This window comes from Carlito syrichta, unplaced genomic scaffold (genome assembly GCF_000164805.1).
Source record: "Carlito syrichta isolate Samal-C Ts95f unplaced genomic scaffold, Tarsius_syrichta-2.0.1 Scaffold312159, whole genome shotgun sequence".
Lineage (NCBI taxonomy): Eukaryota > Metazoa > Chordata > Mammalia > Primates > Tarsiidae > Carlito > Carlito syrichta.
This window is the reverse complement of record NW_007256255.1, coordinates 685,973-704,728: the sequence shown is the minus strand read 5'-3', so window position 1 is coordinate 704,728 and position 18,756 is coordinate 685,973. Positions and strand designations below refer to the sequence as shown.

Here is an 18,756-nt window from a genome sequence, read left to right as displayed (position 1 = left end):
TTCCCAGTAGCTGGGAATGCATGCCTGGCTGATTTTTTTGATTTATTGTAGAGATGAGGTCTTGCCAAGTTACCCAGGCAGGTCTTGAACCCACGGACTCAGGCAATCCACTCACCTCAGCCTCCCAAAGCGCGGAATTACAGGCTGAGCCACCTAACCCAGCTCTGTTCTGCTTTTAATTAGTTAACTTGGATTTGGTAACATTCTAGGTTTTTTTTTTGTTTAGGCAGCTAATCCTTGATGGTCAATGGGATGAAGTTCTTCAGTTCATTCAGCCTCTAGAGTGTATGGAAAAATTTGACAAAAAAAGGTAAGATTTTATCTGAAGTTTTTAGTGTCTTATCATTGGTAGAGCCTTAGCAAAATAAAATAACACAAATTTTTAAAAAAGATTAATTAGCTTTTTCTATAAAGCAGTATACTCCAATTGCGTTGGAGCACTTATGTAGGACAGTGTGCTACAATTATTTGAAAATATGATATCCAAACATACTTATTCATTAATGTCTCCATGCAAAAAGTCACAAGAGCTACTTCCTGATACTAGTATGAAGACTTTAAAGGTGTCATTTCATTGTCTTCTGGTCTCCATTGTTTCTGATGAGCACACAGCTGTAATTTATATCCTTATTCTCATTTATATTTCTTTCTTTTTTCCCCCGCCTTTCCCTGGCTGCCTTCAAGATTTTCTCTTTTATCATTGTTTTCCTTTTTTTTTTTTTTTTTAGAGTCAGGGTCTCACTGTCTCCCAGGCTGGAGTATAGTGGCATGATCATGGTTCACTCCAGCCTTGACCTGGCTGACCCCTCTACCTCAGCCTCCCGAGTAGCTGGAACTATAGGCACATGCCTCGATGCCTGGCTAAGTTTTGATTTTTTTTTTTTTTTGTAGAGATGTGGACTCACTGTGTTGCCTAGGCTGTGTCATTGGTTTTCATCAGTTTGTTTATAGTGTGCTTAAATGTGGTTTCTTTGTATTTTTCCTGCTTGGGTTTTGCTGAGCTTTTGAGATCTGTAAGTTGTTTGTTTTTTTTTTGAGTTGGAGTCTTATTCTGTCACCCAGACTGGAGTGCAGTGGCCGCTCCCAGCCACCGCAGCCTCGACCTGCTGGGCTCCGGCGATCCTTCAGCCTCAGCCTTCCAAGTAGCTGGAACTACAGGCGCGTGCTACCATGCCCGGCTAATTTTTTGATTTGTTGTAGAGATGAGGTCTCACCAAGTTGCCCAGGCAGGTCTTGAACCTGCGGGCTCAGGCAGTTCACTCACCTCAGCCTCCCAAGGCGTGGGATTACAGGCTGAGCCACTGAGCCCGGCTCTTTTTTTTGTAAAGGTAGTATCTCACTCTGTCACCCAGGCTGGAGTATAGTAGCACAATCATAGCTCACTATAACCTCGAACTTCTGCCTAAGCCTCCCTAGTATCCAGCTGAGTTTTTAAGTTTTTGTAAAGATGAGGTCTTGCTGTGTTGCGTAGAAAACTTCCAAACTCCTGGTATCAAGCAATCTTCTTGCCTTGGCCTCCCAAAACACTGGGATTACAGGCTTGAACTACCACACCCACCCATTTTTTTGAGTTGGGATCTCACTCTGTCACCCAGGCTGAAGAGCAGTGGCATGATCACTGCTCACTGCAGTCTCAACCTTCTGAGCTCAGGCAGTCCTTCTGCTTCAGCCTCCCGAGTAGCTGGGATTATAAGCATGTGCCACCATGCCCAGCTATTTTTTTTTCTTTTTATAGAGACAAGATCTTGCTATATTGCCTAGGCTGGTGGTGAACTTCTGGGCTCAAGCATTCCTCTTGCCTCAGCCTCCCAAAGTACTAGGATTATAGATGTAAGCCACCATGCCTGGCCCAAGCCTTAAAAAAAAAAAAAGAATTGCTGGACTCGGTGGCTCAGCCTGTAATCCTGCGCCTTTGGGAGGCTGAGGTGAGTGGATTGCCTGAGCCCGTGGGTTCGAGACCCGCCTGGGCAGCGAGACCTCATCTCTACAATAAATAAATAAAAAAAAAATCAGCCGGGCGTGGTAGCGCGTGCCTATAATTCCCGCTACTTGGAAGGCTGAGGTGGAAGGATCGCTGGAGCCCACCAGGTCGAGGCTGCGGTGGCCGGGAGCGGCCACTGCACTCCAGTCTGGGCGACAGAGTGAGACTTCAACTCAAAAAAAATAAAAATAAAAATAAATTAATTAATTAAAAAAAAGAATTATTTTGTGAGTGTATTCTATACATTGTACATTCATTCTTGTGGCTCTGGATTCTGTTACCTTTCTATAAAAAGTAACTTGGGCCAGGTGCAGTGGCTCAGCCTGTAATCCCAGCACTTTGGGAGACCAAGGCAAGTGGATTGCCTGAGCCTACGGGTTTGAGACCAGCCCAGGCAACTTGGCAAGACATCGTCTCTACAATAAACAAAAAATTAGCCAGGCGTGGTAGTGCACTCCTGTAGTTCCAGCTACTTCGAAGGCTGAGGCGGAAGGGTTGCTAAAGCCCAGCAGGTCGATGCTGGGGTGGCTGTGAGTGTGTCACTGCACTCCAGCCTGGGCGACAGAGTGAGACTCCAACAACAAAAAAGTAACTTGGTGAGCTTCAAAATGCAGACTCTGTCTCCCCTCTGTGGACACCAGCTGAAATCTCTGCTTGGTTTGCCACCCTTGCATCTGTTGCCCTCACGGGCTTCTTGGAGTCTCTCTCATGTATCTTTATGGTTTAGGGGATTTGCCACCCAAGTTTATACAGTAGATTTTGGTGTATTTCTTACTATGGCTCCCTTCTTTGAGGATCCCCCCTCACTACAGCTCCTCTGGGAGCCCTAAGCTTTTTATTTCCTGAAACCTGTAAAACTGCAGCTTTATGTTTGAGTTCTAGCTCACACCGTGTAGACAAGGGAGTGCCCTCAGCTGAAAGCCTTTTACCCTTTAATTGTGCCCCTAAGTTTCTCTTTAAGAATTGACTTTCCTCTAGTTGTGCCAGGTTTTGGTTGTTCTCCAAGGTGTTTGAATAGTTATTTTGTGTATTTTATCTAAGGCTTGTTATCTGTAGAAAGATTAGCCAGATACAAGATACTTCACCATCATCAGAAGTTGAACCTCATGTTATTTTCTTTTATTTATTTATTTATTTTTTGAGTTGGAGTCTCACTCCGTCACCCAGGCTGGAGTGCAGTGGCCGCTCCCGGCCACCGCAGCCTCGACCCGCTGGGCTCCGGCGATCCTTCCGCCTCAGCCTTCCAAGTAGCTGGAACTACAGGCGCGCGCTACCACACCCGGCTGATTTTTGGTTTATTGTAGAGATGAGGTCTCGCCAAGTTGCCCAGGCAGGTCTCGGACCCGCGAGCTCAGGCAGTCCACTCACCTCAGCCTCCCAAAGTGCTGGGATTATAGGCTGAGCCACCGAGCCCAGCCTCATGTTATTTTCTGACTCCCCATCGGTACCGTGCTATTTGGTATTTCCTTGCTTTGGTGCATCCTTCATTTATATGGAATACGATTCCTTTACTTGGCACACTCCTGATCATCTTCTAAGAGTCAATTCTTATACGTCTTTTCTTTTATTTCCCACTCCTTTGGTAAAAGTGGTTTCATATTCCTTTGAGACCTCTCTGATTCCTGTACATATCTCATAATTTACTAGATGACCCTCTTCTTGAAGGCAAGGGTTTTGTCTTATTGGGCATGTGTTTGCTATCATAACAGCGACTGAAAGAATGACTGAAAGTTCATTTTTTTTTTTCTTTCAACACTTAGAAACAACACATTTTCTTAAAGTGCTTAGGACAAAATCTTTTTTTTTAATTTTTAATTTTTATTAAAGAGACATGGTCTTGCTCTGTTGCCCAGGCTGGAGTACAATGGCACAATTATGGCTCACTGCAGCCTTGACCTCCTGGGCTCAAGTGGTTTTCCTGCCGCAGGTTCAAGAGGTTTTCCTACCGCAGCCTCCTGAGTACCTAGGACTACAAGAGTACCATGCCCAGCTAATTAAAAACATTTTTTTTTGTAGAGGCAGGGTCTTACTGTATTGCCCAGGCTGGTCTTGAACTCCTGACCTCAAGTGACTCCCCAGTCCTTGACCTCCCAAAATACGAGGATTATAGGCCTGCGCTACTATGCCTGGCCAATAAAACTTCTTTGATTCTTAGACATTAGGTAGACTCTTTGCTCTCCCTTCCTTCCCTGAAAAATTCCTGTTGAAAAGTTTTAAGTCTGAGCTGTTTTTGTCACTTTTTAGAAATGTTCATTTCTTCCTGCCCTTTTAACCCCATTTTATTTTATTTTATTTATTTATTTTTATTTTTGAGCTGGAGTCTCACTCTGTCGCCCAGGTTGGAGTACAGTGGCATGTTCATGGCCTCCGCAGCCTCAACCTGCTGGGTTCAGGTGATCCTTCCACTTCAGCCTTCCAAGCAGTTGGAACCACAGGTGCATGCCACCATTCCTGGCTAATTTTTTCTTGATTTATTGTAGAGATGAGGTCTTACCAAGTTGCCCAGGCTGGTCTTGAACCTCTGGGCTCAGGCAGTCTTCTTGCCTCTGCTGGGATCACAGGCATGAGCTATCATGCCTGGCCCAGCTCCATTTTTTATGAGAACTTTCTTGTGTTTAAAAAGAAAAAATAGCTTGATTTAATTTTTCTTTAATGCATACTTATATCAAAACATTGTACCCTATAAATATATATAATTATTATTCGTCAATTAAAATTATTTTAAACAGCCGGGCTCGGTGGCTCAGCCTGTAATCCCGCACCTTTGGGAGGCTGAGGTGAGTGGATTGCCTGAGCCCGCGGGTTCGAGACCCGCCTGGGCAGGAGACCTCATCTCTACAATAAATCCAAAAATGAGCCGGGCGTGGTAGCGCATGCCTGTAATTCCGGCTACTTGGAAGGCTGAGGCGGAAGGATCGCCGGAGCCCGGCAGGTCGAGGCTGTGGTGGCCGGGAGCGGCCACTGCACTCCAGTTTGGGCGACAGAGTGAGACTCCAACTCAAAAAAAAAAAAAAAATTATTTTAGCCAGGCATAGTGGCTCATACCTGTAATCCTAGCACTTTGGGAGACTGAGGTGAGAAGATTGCCTGACCCACGGGTTCAAGATCAGTCTGGGCAACTTGGTGAAACTTTATTTCTACAATAACTCAAAAAATTTCCTGGTCATGGTGGCTCATGCCTGTATGTACTGTATGTAGTTCTAGCTACTTGAGAGGCTGAGGTGGAAAGGTCACCTGAGCCTAGTAGGTTGAGGCTGTGGTGGCCATGAGTGTGCTACTGCATTCCAGTCTGGGTGACAGAGTGAGACTCCGACTCAAAAATTAAATAAATAAAATAAAATAAAGTAATTAAAAAACAAAACAGGTTCTATTTCAGTAAAATAAAACATTTTGAATATAAAGAACTTTGATATCATATTAGGTGACATTTGATGTCTTCCACAAAAGCTGGATTTTTTTCTTTAGAATTAACATCAGAAGTAGAAATCCTTCCTCTGGGTGTTAAATTGTGATTACTTATGAATGAAATTATTTTAGTTATGGCTTCAATGTGATAAGCTTAGTGTAAAATATTTTAGAAATTTTCTGGAAGCAAATGACTTATAGTAACTCGTAAGTACATTTGATTTATCAGACATGGGAAAATTAATTTTAAAAAAGGCTTTTTTAAAAAAAATTAGTTTCTGCTATAAACAGCCTATTTTGCTTCTGAAACTTGAGTTTCATTTCCAGCCTTTAACCTTGCTGTCATCCAGCTTTTTAATCATCTTAATGTTTTGTATTTTCTTTTTCACAGGTTTCGTTATATTATCCTGAAGCAGAAGTTTCTAGAAGCTCTATGTGTTAACAATGCAATGTCAGCAGAAGATGAGCCCCAGCATGTAAGGTTTTTATTCCTGAAGGTTTGCGCCATGGTCTTGTTTCCAGTCATAAGTCTTTTATTCACTAAAACAAAAGATTAGTATCACAAGTTCTCAAAATGCTTATCAGCAGGAATGGTCAAGACCAGCTGTTTTCCAGATGTAATAATTTCAGTCTATAGTTCTTCCAGTTTGTTCTAGGGTTTAAGCCAAGATAATGCTTGAATAGCTGGCTAGTTGGAGAGTGTGTGCTCCTCTCTTGTCTGTGGTAAATGAGTTAGCAATAGATGCCTGACCTGATGACTCTTCATTGTATCTTCCCAGTATTTTCTCTGATCCAGAGGTAGTTTTTGCTGAAATGTTTGTCTTCATGGTCACTTAAATTTAATGATAGTAAATTCATTTTGATTAGAAAGCTACTTTTATTTTTTTATTTTAATTTTAATTTAATTTAATTTTTTTTTGAGTTGGAGTCTCACTCTGTCGCCCAGACTGGAGTGCAGTGGCCCCTCCTGGCCACCGCAGCCTCAACCTGCTAGGCTCCGGCGATCCTTCCGCCTCAGCCTTCCAAGTAGCCGGAATTACAGGCATGCGCTACCACGCCAAGCTGGTTTTTTTTTTATTTATTGTACAGATGAGGATTCGCTGCCCAGGCGGGTCTCGAACCCACGGGCTCAGGCAGTCCACTCACCTCAGCCTCCCAAAGGCGCGGCTAGAAAGTTACTTTTAAAGTTTCAATGTGGGCCGGGCTCGGTGGCTCAGCCTGTAATCCCGTGCTTTGGGAGGCTGAGGTGAGTGGATTGCTTGAGCCTGCAGGTTCAAGACCTACCTGGGCAACTTGGCAAGACCTCATCTCTACAATAAATAAAAAAAAATTAGCCGGGCGTGGTAGCGGGGCTGCGGTGGCCGGGAGCGGCCACTGCACTCCAGTCTGGGCGACAGAGTAAGACTCCAACTAAAAAAATAAATAAATAAATAAAGTTTCAATGTTAGCATTGTCACATCCAAAACAAAGAAAACTTTTATCAAGTTCTAGGAATGGCTCACTGAAGTAAATTGTCTTAGTCCATTCAGGCTACTATAACAAATATTATAAACTGGGTAGCTTATAAATAGAAATTAGTTTCTCACAGTTCCAGATGCTGGGAGTTCCAAGTTCAGAGTGCCAGCTGGTTCAGGGTCTGGTGAGGGCTTGCTCCCCGGTCCATAGGTGACACCTTATAGCTGTGTCTTGGTGAAAGCAGCTGGATGCTCTCTGGGGTCTCTTCTATTGGGACCCTGATCCCATTCATGAAATCTGAGCTTTTATGTTCTCATCACCTCCCAAAAAGCCCTGATGTCATATACTGGAGATTCAGATTTCTTTATTTTTTTTGAGTAGAAGTCTCACTCTATCGCCCAGGCTGGAGTACAGTGGCATGCTTGTGGCCACCACAGCCTCGACATGCTAGGCTCCAGTGATCCTTCTGCCTCAACCTTCCAAGTAGCTGGAGCCACAGGTGTGCACCACCATGCCCGGCGAATTTCTTGATTTATTGTAGAGGCTAGGTCTTGCCAAGTTGCCCAGGCTGGTCTTGAACTCCTGGACTCAGGCAGTCCTCTCACCTCTGCCTCCCAAGTGCTGAAATTACAGGCGTGAGCCACTGTGCTGGCTGATTAGGATTTCAACATGTAAATTTTGCAGGGACACAACATTCAGATCATAGCAGAAACCAAAGGATATGACAGTGGGAACTTCCATATAGAATAGAGAAAAGTTTGCCAGATAATATGTTCAAAAGTGAAAAGAACACTGGAACGTGAGTCAGGAGACCTGATTTTTTTTGAGTTGGAGTCTCACTCTCGCCCAGACTGGAGTGCAGTGGCCGCTCCTGGCCACCGCAGCCTCAACCTGCTGGCCTCCAGCAATCCTTCCGCCTCAGCCTTCCAAGTAGCTGGAACTACAGATGCGTGCTACCACACCCGGCTAATTTTTTGATTTATTGTAGAGATGAGGTCTCACCAAGTTGCCCAGGCGGGTCTCGAACCCGCAGGCTCAGGCAGTTCACTCACCTCAGCCTCCCAAAGCGTGGGATTACAGGCTGAGCCATCGAGCCTGGCTGAGACCAGATTTTTATTCTGTTTTTGTCTTTAATCAACTGACTTGCCTTGATTAAATCTGTACCCTAACTTTTCCCATATGTAAAACATAGAGGCTGGACTAGGAAAGCTCTAAGGTTCTTTACATCATTAAAAACTTATGCTTCTAAGACAGTATTCACTCTACAAATTGTTATGATTTGTCTCTCAGATGAGTTTCCTTTTTTTTTCTGTCTCTGGATTGTTTTTGTAGTCAATTCACTGTGTAGGTGTTCCTTTTCTTGGCTTTCTTTCTGTTCCCACACAAATTTGTCCTAAGGCAAGTTTAGACCAAGAGAATGGCTCTTTTACCTTTTGGGTAAGCTGGAGTAACAACAAGCTTTATAAACAATGGAATATTGGCATGCTCCAATTTTCATTTCTAGAAAACTTCATTATTCCTACCCTTAAAAAAATTATAAGCTGGGCTCGATGGCTCAGCCTGTAATCTCGCTTTTGGAAGGCTGAGGTGAGTGGATTGCCTGAGCAATACATCAAAAAATCAGCCGGGCGTGGTAGCGCATGCTTATAATTCCGGCTGCTTCGAAGGCTGAGGCGGGAGGCTTGCCGGAGCCCAGCAGGTCGAGGCTGCGGTGGCCGGGAGCGGCCACTGCACTCCAGTCTGGGTGACAGAGTGAGACTCCAACTCTAAAAACAAAACAATGAAAAAAGCTTTATATATTAATTAAACAATTTTAAAATCTTTATTTTAGTTTTGAAAGCATTTTGGTTTCTGACTTAAAAAGTTGTTACATATCCTACAGATTATATGAGTTTTCTGTGGCACTAAAACTTATCTTTTATATTCCTGTTGTTTTCATATTTCATAGTATCTCTTTTTATAGTGATTTTTTTATTACTTGTATTTTTCTTACAGCTGGAATTTACCATGCAAGAAGCTGTGCAATGCTTACATGCTCTAGAAGAGTACTGCCCTTCTAAAGATGATTATAGCAAGCTCTGCTTGCTTTTGACTTTGCCTCGTCTGACCAATCATGCCGAATTTAAGGACTGGAACCCCAGCACTGCACGAGTTCACTGTTTTGAAGAGGCGTGTGTCATGGTTGCAGAATTCATCCCCGCTGATAGGAAGCTAAGTGAGGCTGGTTTTAAAGCAAGTAACAATCGTTTATTTCAACTTGTAATGAAAGGCCTACTTTATGAGTGCTGCGTAGAATTCTGTCAGAGCAAAGCAACTGGAGAAGAAATTACAGAAAGTGAAGTACTTCTTGGCATCGATCTCCTATGTGGTAACGGTTGTGATGATTTAGATCTGAGCTTGTTGTCGTGGCTTCAGAATCTCCCATCTTCTGTCTTCTCTTGTGCTTTTGAGCAGAAAATGCTTAATATTCATGTTGACAAACTTCTGAAACCTACAAAAGCTGCGTATGCAGATCTCTTGACTCCTCTTATCAGCAAACTTTCGCCCTACCCGTCATCCCCGATGAGAAGACCACAGTCGGCTGATGCCTACATGACCCGCTCGCTGAATCCTGCTTTAGATGGCCTCACGTGCGGCCTTACCAGTCATGATAAGAGAATCTCAGACCTTGGAAACAAAACTTCTCCAATGTCACACTCCTTTGCTAACTTCCATTATCCAGGGGTGCAAAACCTCAGTAGAAGTCTCATGCTTGAGAATACAGAATGTCACAGTATTTACGAGGAATCCCCTGAGCGGTAAGCATTTGCTCATAAAAATTAGGAAACCATTGTAAGTCTGAGATAATCTAATTGTAGTCTGTGTGTGTGTTTTCTTAATACTCAAGTCCCTTTAAATAAAAATTAGTCCTAAGGGATTGACAGTAGTGGGAAACTACCAGGGGAGAGGAGGGCACACCTCATCAACAAGGGTACCTGCATAATGAACATTTGTCTACCTAATCCTGAATTGTACTCCACATCATTAAAAAAAATAAATCCCTAAAACTTTAGAGTTTTACAATTTTGATAATTAAAATTATAAGGGAAAGTATTTGTTTTTATGTCCTATATTATTCTTTTATTGGTTTTTTTTTTTTTTTGAGTTGGAGTCTCACTCTGTCACCCAGACTGGAGTGCAGTGGCCGCTCCGGCCACCGCAGCCTCGACCTGCTGGGCTCCGGCGATCCTTCTGCCTCAGCCTTCCAAGTAGCTGGAACTACAGGCGTGTGCTACCACAGCCGGCTAATTTTTTTTTTTTTTTTTGATATATTGTAGAGATGCGGTCTCGCCAAGTTGCCCAGGCGGGTCTTGAACCCGTGGGCTCAGGCAATCCACTCACTGCAGCCTCCCAAAGCACGGGATTACAGGCTGAGCCACCGAGCCCGACTTCCGTATTCTTAAACATTTCTTTTTTTTTTCTGCTTTCCTTGTCCTACATACCGTGGAGAACATTACTTCTCAGAGTGATGTGAAGTACCACGTGAAGATGAGTTTCTTTAACCTTCGTGTATTTATTTTGTTATCAGGGTTTTGCACACATCCCCTAGGGTGGAAGAGGTAATTAAATTTTAGTGTAAGAGACTTCCCACCAGACATCAGGCTTCACAGGAAAATAAAAGTAAATAATAGATAGCAAAGAATATCAGCCAATGATTAGAGCCCGTTCTGCTTAATTAGTTCAAAATATTTCAGGGCAAGATTGTAGAGATTTATGGATACGTTAGAGTTGACCAATACAGGATGGGATTTGAAATAGGATGGAATTTATCCTCAATAGGTATTATGGGGTGGGAAACAATGGGAAATAGAGTGTTCTGGGTTATCTTTTTGGCTTTTTCAATAACTCCTGAAGGAACCCAGGTAAGGCATACCTCTATTCTTATCGTCCAGACTCATTATGAATAAGAGGGAACAATGTGGCCCTTATACTCTTCTTGGGGAAATGGGAGGGTTAATATAATTGTTGTCCACAGGCATAATAATACAGAGGAAGAGAACAGTGGGTTTGGAGCCAAATTGCCTGCCTCTTATCTTTGTCACTTCCCAGCTGAGTCACCTTGAAAAGAAGACCTGACAATTCTCAGCCTCTGTTCCTCAGCTATAAAGTGAAGTTGGTGCTTGTCCCAACCTTGACATATTTGGTGGTGGGTTAATGCATGTAAAACCCTCACAGGAGACCTGAGCACAGAGTAGCACTCAATATGTATGCCTCTGATATTAATCATGATTATTATGATGATTTTGCTGTTTCTTTAGGTTTATACATCTTACATAAGACAGTATATAGGTGATGCTATCCAATAATTTGAAATGTTCTTAAGATGCAAGCAAACATCAACATTGTTACTACTCTCATAAACAAAAATTATATAAATGGCCTTGAAAAATAAAGAGGATTTAGACAGATAAGAAGGGACAGGCATTCCACAAGCAGCTGACAATTCTACAAGAGTAAAGAATGGGCCAGTCAGGTTTTGTGAGAGAGTAGGGAGCCTAGCCTTTCCAGATGGGTTTGCTTTGCAAAACACAAGAAAATATAAGCCCTCTGAGCACAAGGATCTTTATGCCTCCGTTGTGGCCCCCTAGTACAGTGTTGTGAATATGATAGTAACTAAAGGCTTATTGATTAAATTGGAGTAAGACTGATGAAAATTACTGGCAGCAGATAAAATCAAGATGCCTTTCAGTGAACTGCAGTGCAAGCAGGTTTTGATGCTGTGAAATGCTTCTGACTCCCATTGCCTCTGTCGTTACCCTTTGATGAAATGCATCGGCCTAGGTTGATGCTCTCATGGTCATGCAACCATAGAATGGTTGGTTTTATCTTTTAATGTGGAAACTAGCTGCCAAATAATAAGACTGGCATTCAGACCTCTTTTTTGCATTCTTGAACAATCGTGTTCTTATTAATTGCTTTGTACAAGTATGTGTATACGGTATATGTGTGTGTGTGTATGTGTGTGTGTTATCTACATGTAACATACATACACAAACACATATATATGTAAAGGTAAACATTGTTTTAAGCAAAATTTTAAATAAGGCTGTTTGTCATTGAGGTTCCCTTATTCTGGGTCTTTTGCTAAACATCTCTTTTACCCCATTCCTGTAGACCTGTGCTCTCTCCCTGGTTTCATCACATTTCTAACTAAAAGTTCCCATGATCTCTTAATACTTGATAGGTAAAACTATGATAGGTGAAACTGAAAACATAAAGCTGTGTAGATCCAAAGGAATTACTTGGTAATGGTGAAATTTCAGTTGTAGAGGAGGCATTGGGAGTAGGGCATCCTGCCTCTTAGGTAGTTTTCTATTCTAACCATGGAGATATAGGAGCTTTCTGCCTATTTGTATATCCTTAAAAATTTCTTGATATCAACAATTAATGATAAGTTACAGCATTTCATAGTATGATTATATCATAAATTTAACTAATTCTTTATTGTAGGATATCAGGTTTCCACTTTTTTCTCCTTTACATAGTACTATAGTAAACTACATAAACCTCTGTGATTATCTCCGCTTATCTTACTTTAGTGATTATTTATTTATAAAGAAATAGGTGTTAGAGCCACCACTCAATTTTTCTTTCAAACCTGGCATGAAATAATAATCTGACTGGGTGGTGGCTCAAGCCTATAATCCCAGCACTTTGGGAGGCTGAGGTAGGAGGATTGCTTGAGGCCAGGAGCTTGAGACTAGCCTGGGCAACACAGAGAGACCTAGTCTCTGTGAAAAGTTTTTAAAAAATAATAATAATCTCCTGATCAGCAGTTCTTTATTTCAGGAAAGTTTCTGCCTCGTTTTTCCAAGAAACCCATTAGGATGTATAGACGGCTTCCTGTAACTCAGAGTTGGTATTATAAAGTATTTGTACTGACTGTAATAGATTTATTTCATGAAAGAGCACAAAAACTAAACTTTTTCAGATTACATAGGCTAGTTAGAAGCATTCTTTGCAGAGGAAGGAACATTGCACTCCAAATTTCTGTTTCTAATTAGAGCAAGTGGAGATCTTTAGTTAAGACATAAGAAATATAGGATAAATGTATAGGGAAGCAATTTGTTAAGATGCTATAAGGTTGTAGTGGAGGGAATGATTCTTTCTTTTCTTTTCTTTTCTTTTTTTTTTTTTTGGAGTCAGAGTCTCACTCTGTCTCCCAGGCTGGAGTGCAGTGGCATACTCAAAGCCAGCCCAGTGTCAACCTGCTGGGCTCTGGCGATCCTTCCATCTCAGCCTTCCAAGTAGCAGGAACTACAGGCGCGTGCTACCATGCCCCGCTAGTTTTTGATTTATTGTAGAGACGAGGTCTTACCAAGTTGCCTGGGTGGGTCTCAAACCCGCGGATTCAGGCAATCCACTCACCTTGGCCTCCCAAAGTGCTGGGATTACAGGCTGAGCCACCGAGCCCGGCCTCTTTAGTGTTCTTTAAAGAGAGGGGAATCTAACTTGATAAGTCAAATGAGGGACTTACCTAAGGGCAGGGTGACTTCTTAAGGTACCTTACAGCTCCATGTTTAATCTTTGAAAGATCAAGACAATATGTAGTGAAGAAAATGCATGACTATGCTTTCACATAGGAGCATCCTATTTAAATTCCAAAGGAACAGGGAAGTTCTATATGAATTGCAAAATTAAATGAAATGTTACTTTAAGAAGCTCATTTTATTCTTTGTACAACTAATGAGTCTTCTACTTCATGAACATAAAAGGGGGCTTCTTATGGTCATTAGTAATTTACAGCACAACCGGGAACCTAAAAACTCTTCCTAGGTCTTCCTACTTCCTCCTTGGGTGAGTGTGTTTAGGTACACAGGAGTACAGGTTCCTAACTAATGGTGGCTTCATGAAGATGACCATCTAGTTCTGCTTTCCTGAACCCTAGACCTGTATTTTGATGTGTCTTACACACTTCTGCCTGGAGAGGCCGTTATGAAGCCATGTTATAATCAAATTTCTTGAAGGCAGAGATTTTTTTACGTTTGTAGTTGTTCACATGGTGAATACCAACAGGTAATCTGTGTAAATGTCTCTGGTATTCATCCTCTTTAGATTAAATTAGTTATATTACACATTTTGAATAGAATAGCAAGAAAAGTAGACTTTGTTAATATTTTGAAGGAACAATATTTGGAACAACTTGACATAAGATTTCAAGCCATACAACTGATTTTAGACTGGAGATCCCACTCTCCTTTCTTAATAACTCAGTTCTCCTCCATTAAAAGTACATTTTTAAATAACCCTTTTTGCAATATACTTATGAGAAAAAAGAAAAATGTAAAAGTCTGTTTTTGTATAGTTGACAAATATTTAGGCTAAATATTCACTTTTTAAAAATTAAGATTTCTCTAACTGGAATATATTTTCCTGTACTCCCGCCTCTGCCTTGTCTTTTTGTACTTTCTGGAAGAAGTGATACACCTGTCGAGGCACAGCGTACAATCAGCAGTGAAACCTCGGGCCAGAGCTCTGTCTCGGAGAAAGAGCCTGCAAATGGAGCTCAGAACCTGGGCATGGTAAAGCATGAAAAAAACGAGGTAATGTTTACCACTTTTGGTGTTTAGCATGAATTCTCTTGGTGAGAAGTAATAGGATTTATTTGGATAGAATTTAAAAAGAATTTTCTGATATTTGGGAGTAGGAGAGAAAATACTTACATCATCTTGTTATTAGTTCATTTTCTCTCCTCTCCACAAAGAAAAGGTGGTATATTTAGTTGCCATTGTGTGTTTTAGAGCAAGGAGAACAAAAGAATTTATTAGCAATCTACAATGCCACAGTTGACATTAATCTTACATGTTTTAGGACTCAAGTAATTGAGCTTACATTAAACATGACTAATTTGCATTTTTAAGATATATGCCCTATATTTCACTAATTATATTTTAAAATGAAATTTGACATTTAAAATTTTTATGTTGGTTTTTAGAGACAGGGTCTTCGTCTGTTGCCCAGGCTAGAGTGCAGTGGCATGATCTTGACTCACTGTAGCCTCCAATCCCTGGAATCAGCATGATAGGTAGCTAGGACTACATGTGTGCCACCACGTCTGGCTATTTTAAATTTTTTTTTTTTTTTTTTTTAGAGATGTGTGTCACTATGTTGCCCAAACTGGTCTTAAACTCCTGGCTTTAAATAATCCTCCGCCTCAGCCTCCCAAAGTGGTGGGATTACAGGTGTGAGCCACTGCATCTGGCCAAGGTAGACACTTTTTATTTTTATTTTTTTTGAGTTGGAGTCTCACTCTGTTGCCTAGGCTGGAGTGTGTGGCACGCTAACAGCCATTGCAGCCTCGATCTGCTGGGCTTAGGTGATCCTTTTGCCTCAGCCTTCTAAGTAGCTGGAACTACAACCATGTGTCACCACGCCTGGCTAATTTTTTTGGTTTATCATAGAGATGAGGTCTTGCCAAGTTGCCCGGGCTGGTCTCAAACCCATGGGCTCAGAAAATCCTCTTACCTCAGCTTCCCAAAGTTCTGGGATTATAGGTGTGAGCCACCATGTCTGGCTCAAGTTAGACATTTTTGATACAGAGTAAAACTTTTCTCCACATCTGGGGTTCTAGACTGTTTTTCTTTAATGCTTTTACGAGGAATTGTATTGTGAAGTAGGGTATACATTTTATCTAGTATGTTACTTAGAAGGGGTTGTTATGTGGTTTTAATAAGTTTAATAAATGTTTTTTTGCTTTCAACTAAATATTAAGAATGAAGTAGAAAAATTTCTGTTACAAGTATATATGGATATATACCAAACAATAGAACCCCGAAGTTTGATGTAAACATTGACAGAGTTGAAGAGATAATTCTGCAATAATAGCCAGTGACTTTGATATACTACTTCCAGTAATGGATAGAACACCTGAATAGAAGATTAGTCAAGGTACAGATGATTTGAACAGTACTATATACCAACTAGACATAATGGACATATGTAAAACACTCTACCCAACAATAGCAGAATATACATCCTTCTCAAGTGCACATGAAACATTCTTTAGTGCCATATATTAGGGCACAAAACAAGTCTCAATAAATTTGAAAATATTGAAATGATGCAAAATATCTTTTCTGACCATAATAGAATGAAGCTGGAAATTAATAATAGAAGGAAAGCTAGAAATTCACACATTTGTGGAAATTAAAACAATACCCTTTTTTTTTTGAATCAGGGTCTCACTCTGTTGCTCAGGCTGGAGTGCAGCAGTAGTGGCACACCACAGCCTCAACCTCCTGGGCTTGGGTGAGCCTTCCACCTCAGTCTCCTGAGTAGCTGGGACTGTAGGCTCATGTCACCATGTTCAGCTTGTTTTTTGATTTTTGTAGAGATGAGATTTCACTGTATTTTCCAGGCTGGTCTTGAACCTCTGGGCTCAAATAGTCCTCTTGCCTTGGCCTTCAAAGGTGCTAGGATTATAGGCATGAGCCACCATGTCTGGCTGAAATTAAAACAACACACTGTTAATATATGGATCAAAGAAGAAATCACAAGGAAAATTAGAAAATACTTAGAGATTAAGGATAATGAAAAAACAGCATACCAAAATTTATGAAATGCAGTGAAGACAATGCTCTCAAGGGAAACTTATAGCTATAAATGCCTAGATTAAGAGAAAAGAGAGCTGGGTATGGTGGCTCACGCTTGTAATCTCAGCACTTTGGGAGGCAGAGGCAAGAGGATTGCCTGAGCTCCACAGGTTTGAGACCAGCCTGGGGAACATGGTGAGACCTCGTCTCTACAATAAATAAATAAATAATTAGCCAGGCGTGGTGGCACACACTTGTAGTTCCAGCTATTTGGAAGGCTGAAGTGGAAGGCTCACTTGAACCCCAGCAGGGCGAGGCTGCGGTGGCCATGAGCATACCACTGCACTCACTCCAGCCTAGGTGACAGAGTGAGACTCCGACTCAAAAAAACCCAAAAAACAAAAAGGCTAGACACACTGGCTCACACTTATAATCTCAGCACTTTGAGAAGCTGAGGCAGGAGGACTGTTTGAGGCCAGGAGTTTGAGAACAGCCTAGGCAACATAGTGAGACTTGAATATGCAAAAATTAGCTGAGCATGGTGGTGCACGCCTGAAGTTCCAGCTCTCGGGGGGCTGAGAAAAGAGGATCATTTGAGCCCAGGAGGTCACGTCTACAGTGAGCACTGATCATGCCACTGAACTCCAGCCTGGGTGATAGAGTGAAACCCTGTCTTGGGAAAATAAAAAGGAAAGAAGAAAGATCTCTAATCAGAAACCTAACTTCATGACTTGAACTAGAAAAAGAAGAGCAAAGTAAACAAAACGGTAGAAGGAAGGGAGTATTAAAGATTGGAGGGGAGACAGATGAAATAGAGAAGAGAAAATATTATAATCAGTAAAGTCAGAAGTTGGCTCTTTGGAAATCTCAACAAAATTGATAAACTTTTATCTAAACTGTCAAAAGAAGAGAAGACAAATAACTAAAATCAAAAAGTGGGTACATTATTATTGACCTTACAATAGTAAAAAGTATTATAGAAAAACTGTGACCAGCAATTGAGATAACCTAGAATTTGAAATGGACAAATTCTAAGAAACAAGTAAATTACTTGAACTGACTCAAGAAGAAAGATCAAGTGTGATGGCTCATGCTTCTATCCCAGCACTTTGGGGAGCCCAAGGCGAGAGGACTGCCTGAGTTAAAGTTTCATATAACTCACCAGTGAAACCATGCCCGGCTGAGAATACCTGCTAATTCCTATGAGGCTAGCATTACCCTGATGCCAAAGTCAGCTACAGACATTACAAAAATACAATACAATGGCTCAGTATCCTTTATAAATATAGAAGCAAAAAGTCTTCAACAAAATACTAGCAAACTAAACCCAAGAGTGTATTATACACTGTGACCACCCGGGATGTATCCCGGGATATGGGGTGGGGGTGGGGGGGTCGCGGGGAGTTCAGCATAAGAAAATCAACATAATATATCACATTAGTGGAACGAAGAGAAAAAACCCACATAATTATCTCAGTTGATGCAGAAAAAGCATTTGACAAAAATCTAACACTCTCTCATGATGAAAACTCTCAGAACTAGGAATACTTCCTCAACTTGATAGGGGATATTTATGAAAAACCCACAGCTAACATCATACTCAGTGGTGAAAAAGGGCTTTCCCCCTAAGATCAGGAACCAAAACAGCAATGCCTGCTTTCACCACTGCTATTGTACATTTACTGGAAGTTCTAGCCAGAGCAATTAGAAAAGAAAAAGAACTGGCTGGGTGCAGTGGCTTAAGCCTGTAATCTCAGCACTTTGGGAGGGCGAGGCGAGAGGATTGCCTGAGCTCATGGGTTCGAGACCAGTCTGGCCAACATGGTGAGACCTTGACTCTACAGTAAGTCAAAAAAATTAGCTGGGCATAGAAGTGCATGCCTTGCAGTTCTGGCTACTTGGCTGAGGTGGAAAGATCACCAGAGCCCAGCCGGTTGATGCTGGAGTGGCTGTGAGCATGTGTGTCACTGCACTACAGCCTGGGTGACAGAGTGAGACTCCAACTCAAAAAAGAAAAGAAAAAGAAATAAAAGGCATCCAAATTAGATAAGAAGATGTAAAACTCTATCCACAGATGACTTGAGCTTATATATTCAGTTGATGCATAAGTTCATAGCGTTTGTTTTTTGGCATGACAACACTGCAGTGTTGGAAGTTTATCATTTGTTATTTGGAATGAAAATATCGTGCTTGTGAATACTTCTTGCATTTTGTAGATTTGAAGACAGTTAGTGCTATTTGTGGGCTAAAGAAAATGGGGTGTCAGCCGGGCTCGGTGGCTCCGCCTGTAATCCTGTGCCTTTGGAAGGCTGAGGTGAGTGGATTGCCTGAGTCCGCGGGTTC

General features: G+C 41.6%; 1 protein-coding gene across 1 annotated transcript in view; it reads left to right on the top strand.

Annotated features, from left to right (window-relative positions):
• The window catches only part of WDR47 (WD repeat domain 47), a 66,321-nt gene that overhangs the window by 19,869 nt on the left and 27,696 nt on the right, over positions 1-18,756 (top strand). The window contains exons 3-6 of the mRNA XM_021718393.1: positions 227-310; positions 5,778-5,883; positions 8,837-9,639; positions 14,298-14,424. Coding sequence (XP_021574068.1) covers positions 227-310; positions 5,778-5,883; positions 8,837-9,639; positions 14,298-14,424 — 1,120 coding nt within the window. The remainder of the gene's footprint in view (positions 1-226; positions 311-5,777; positions 5,884-8,836; positions 9,640-14,297; positions 14,425-18,756) is intronic.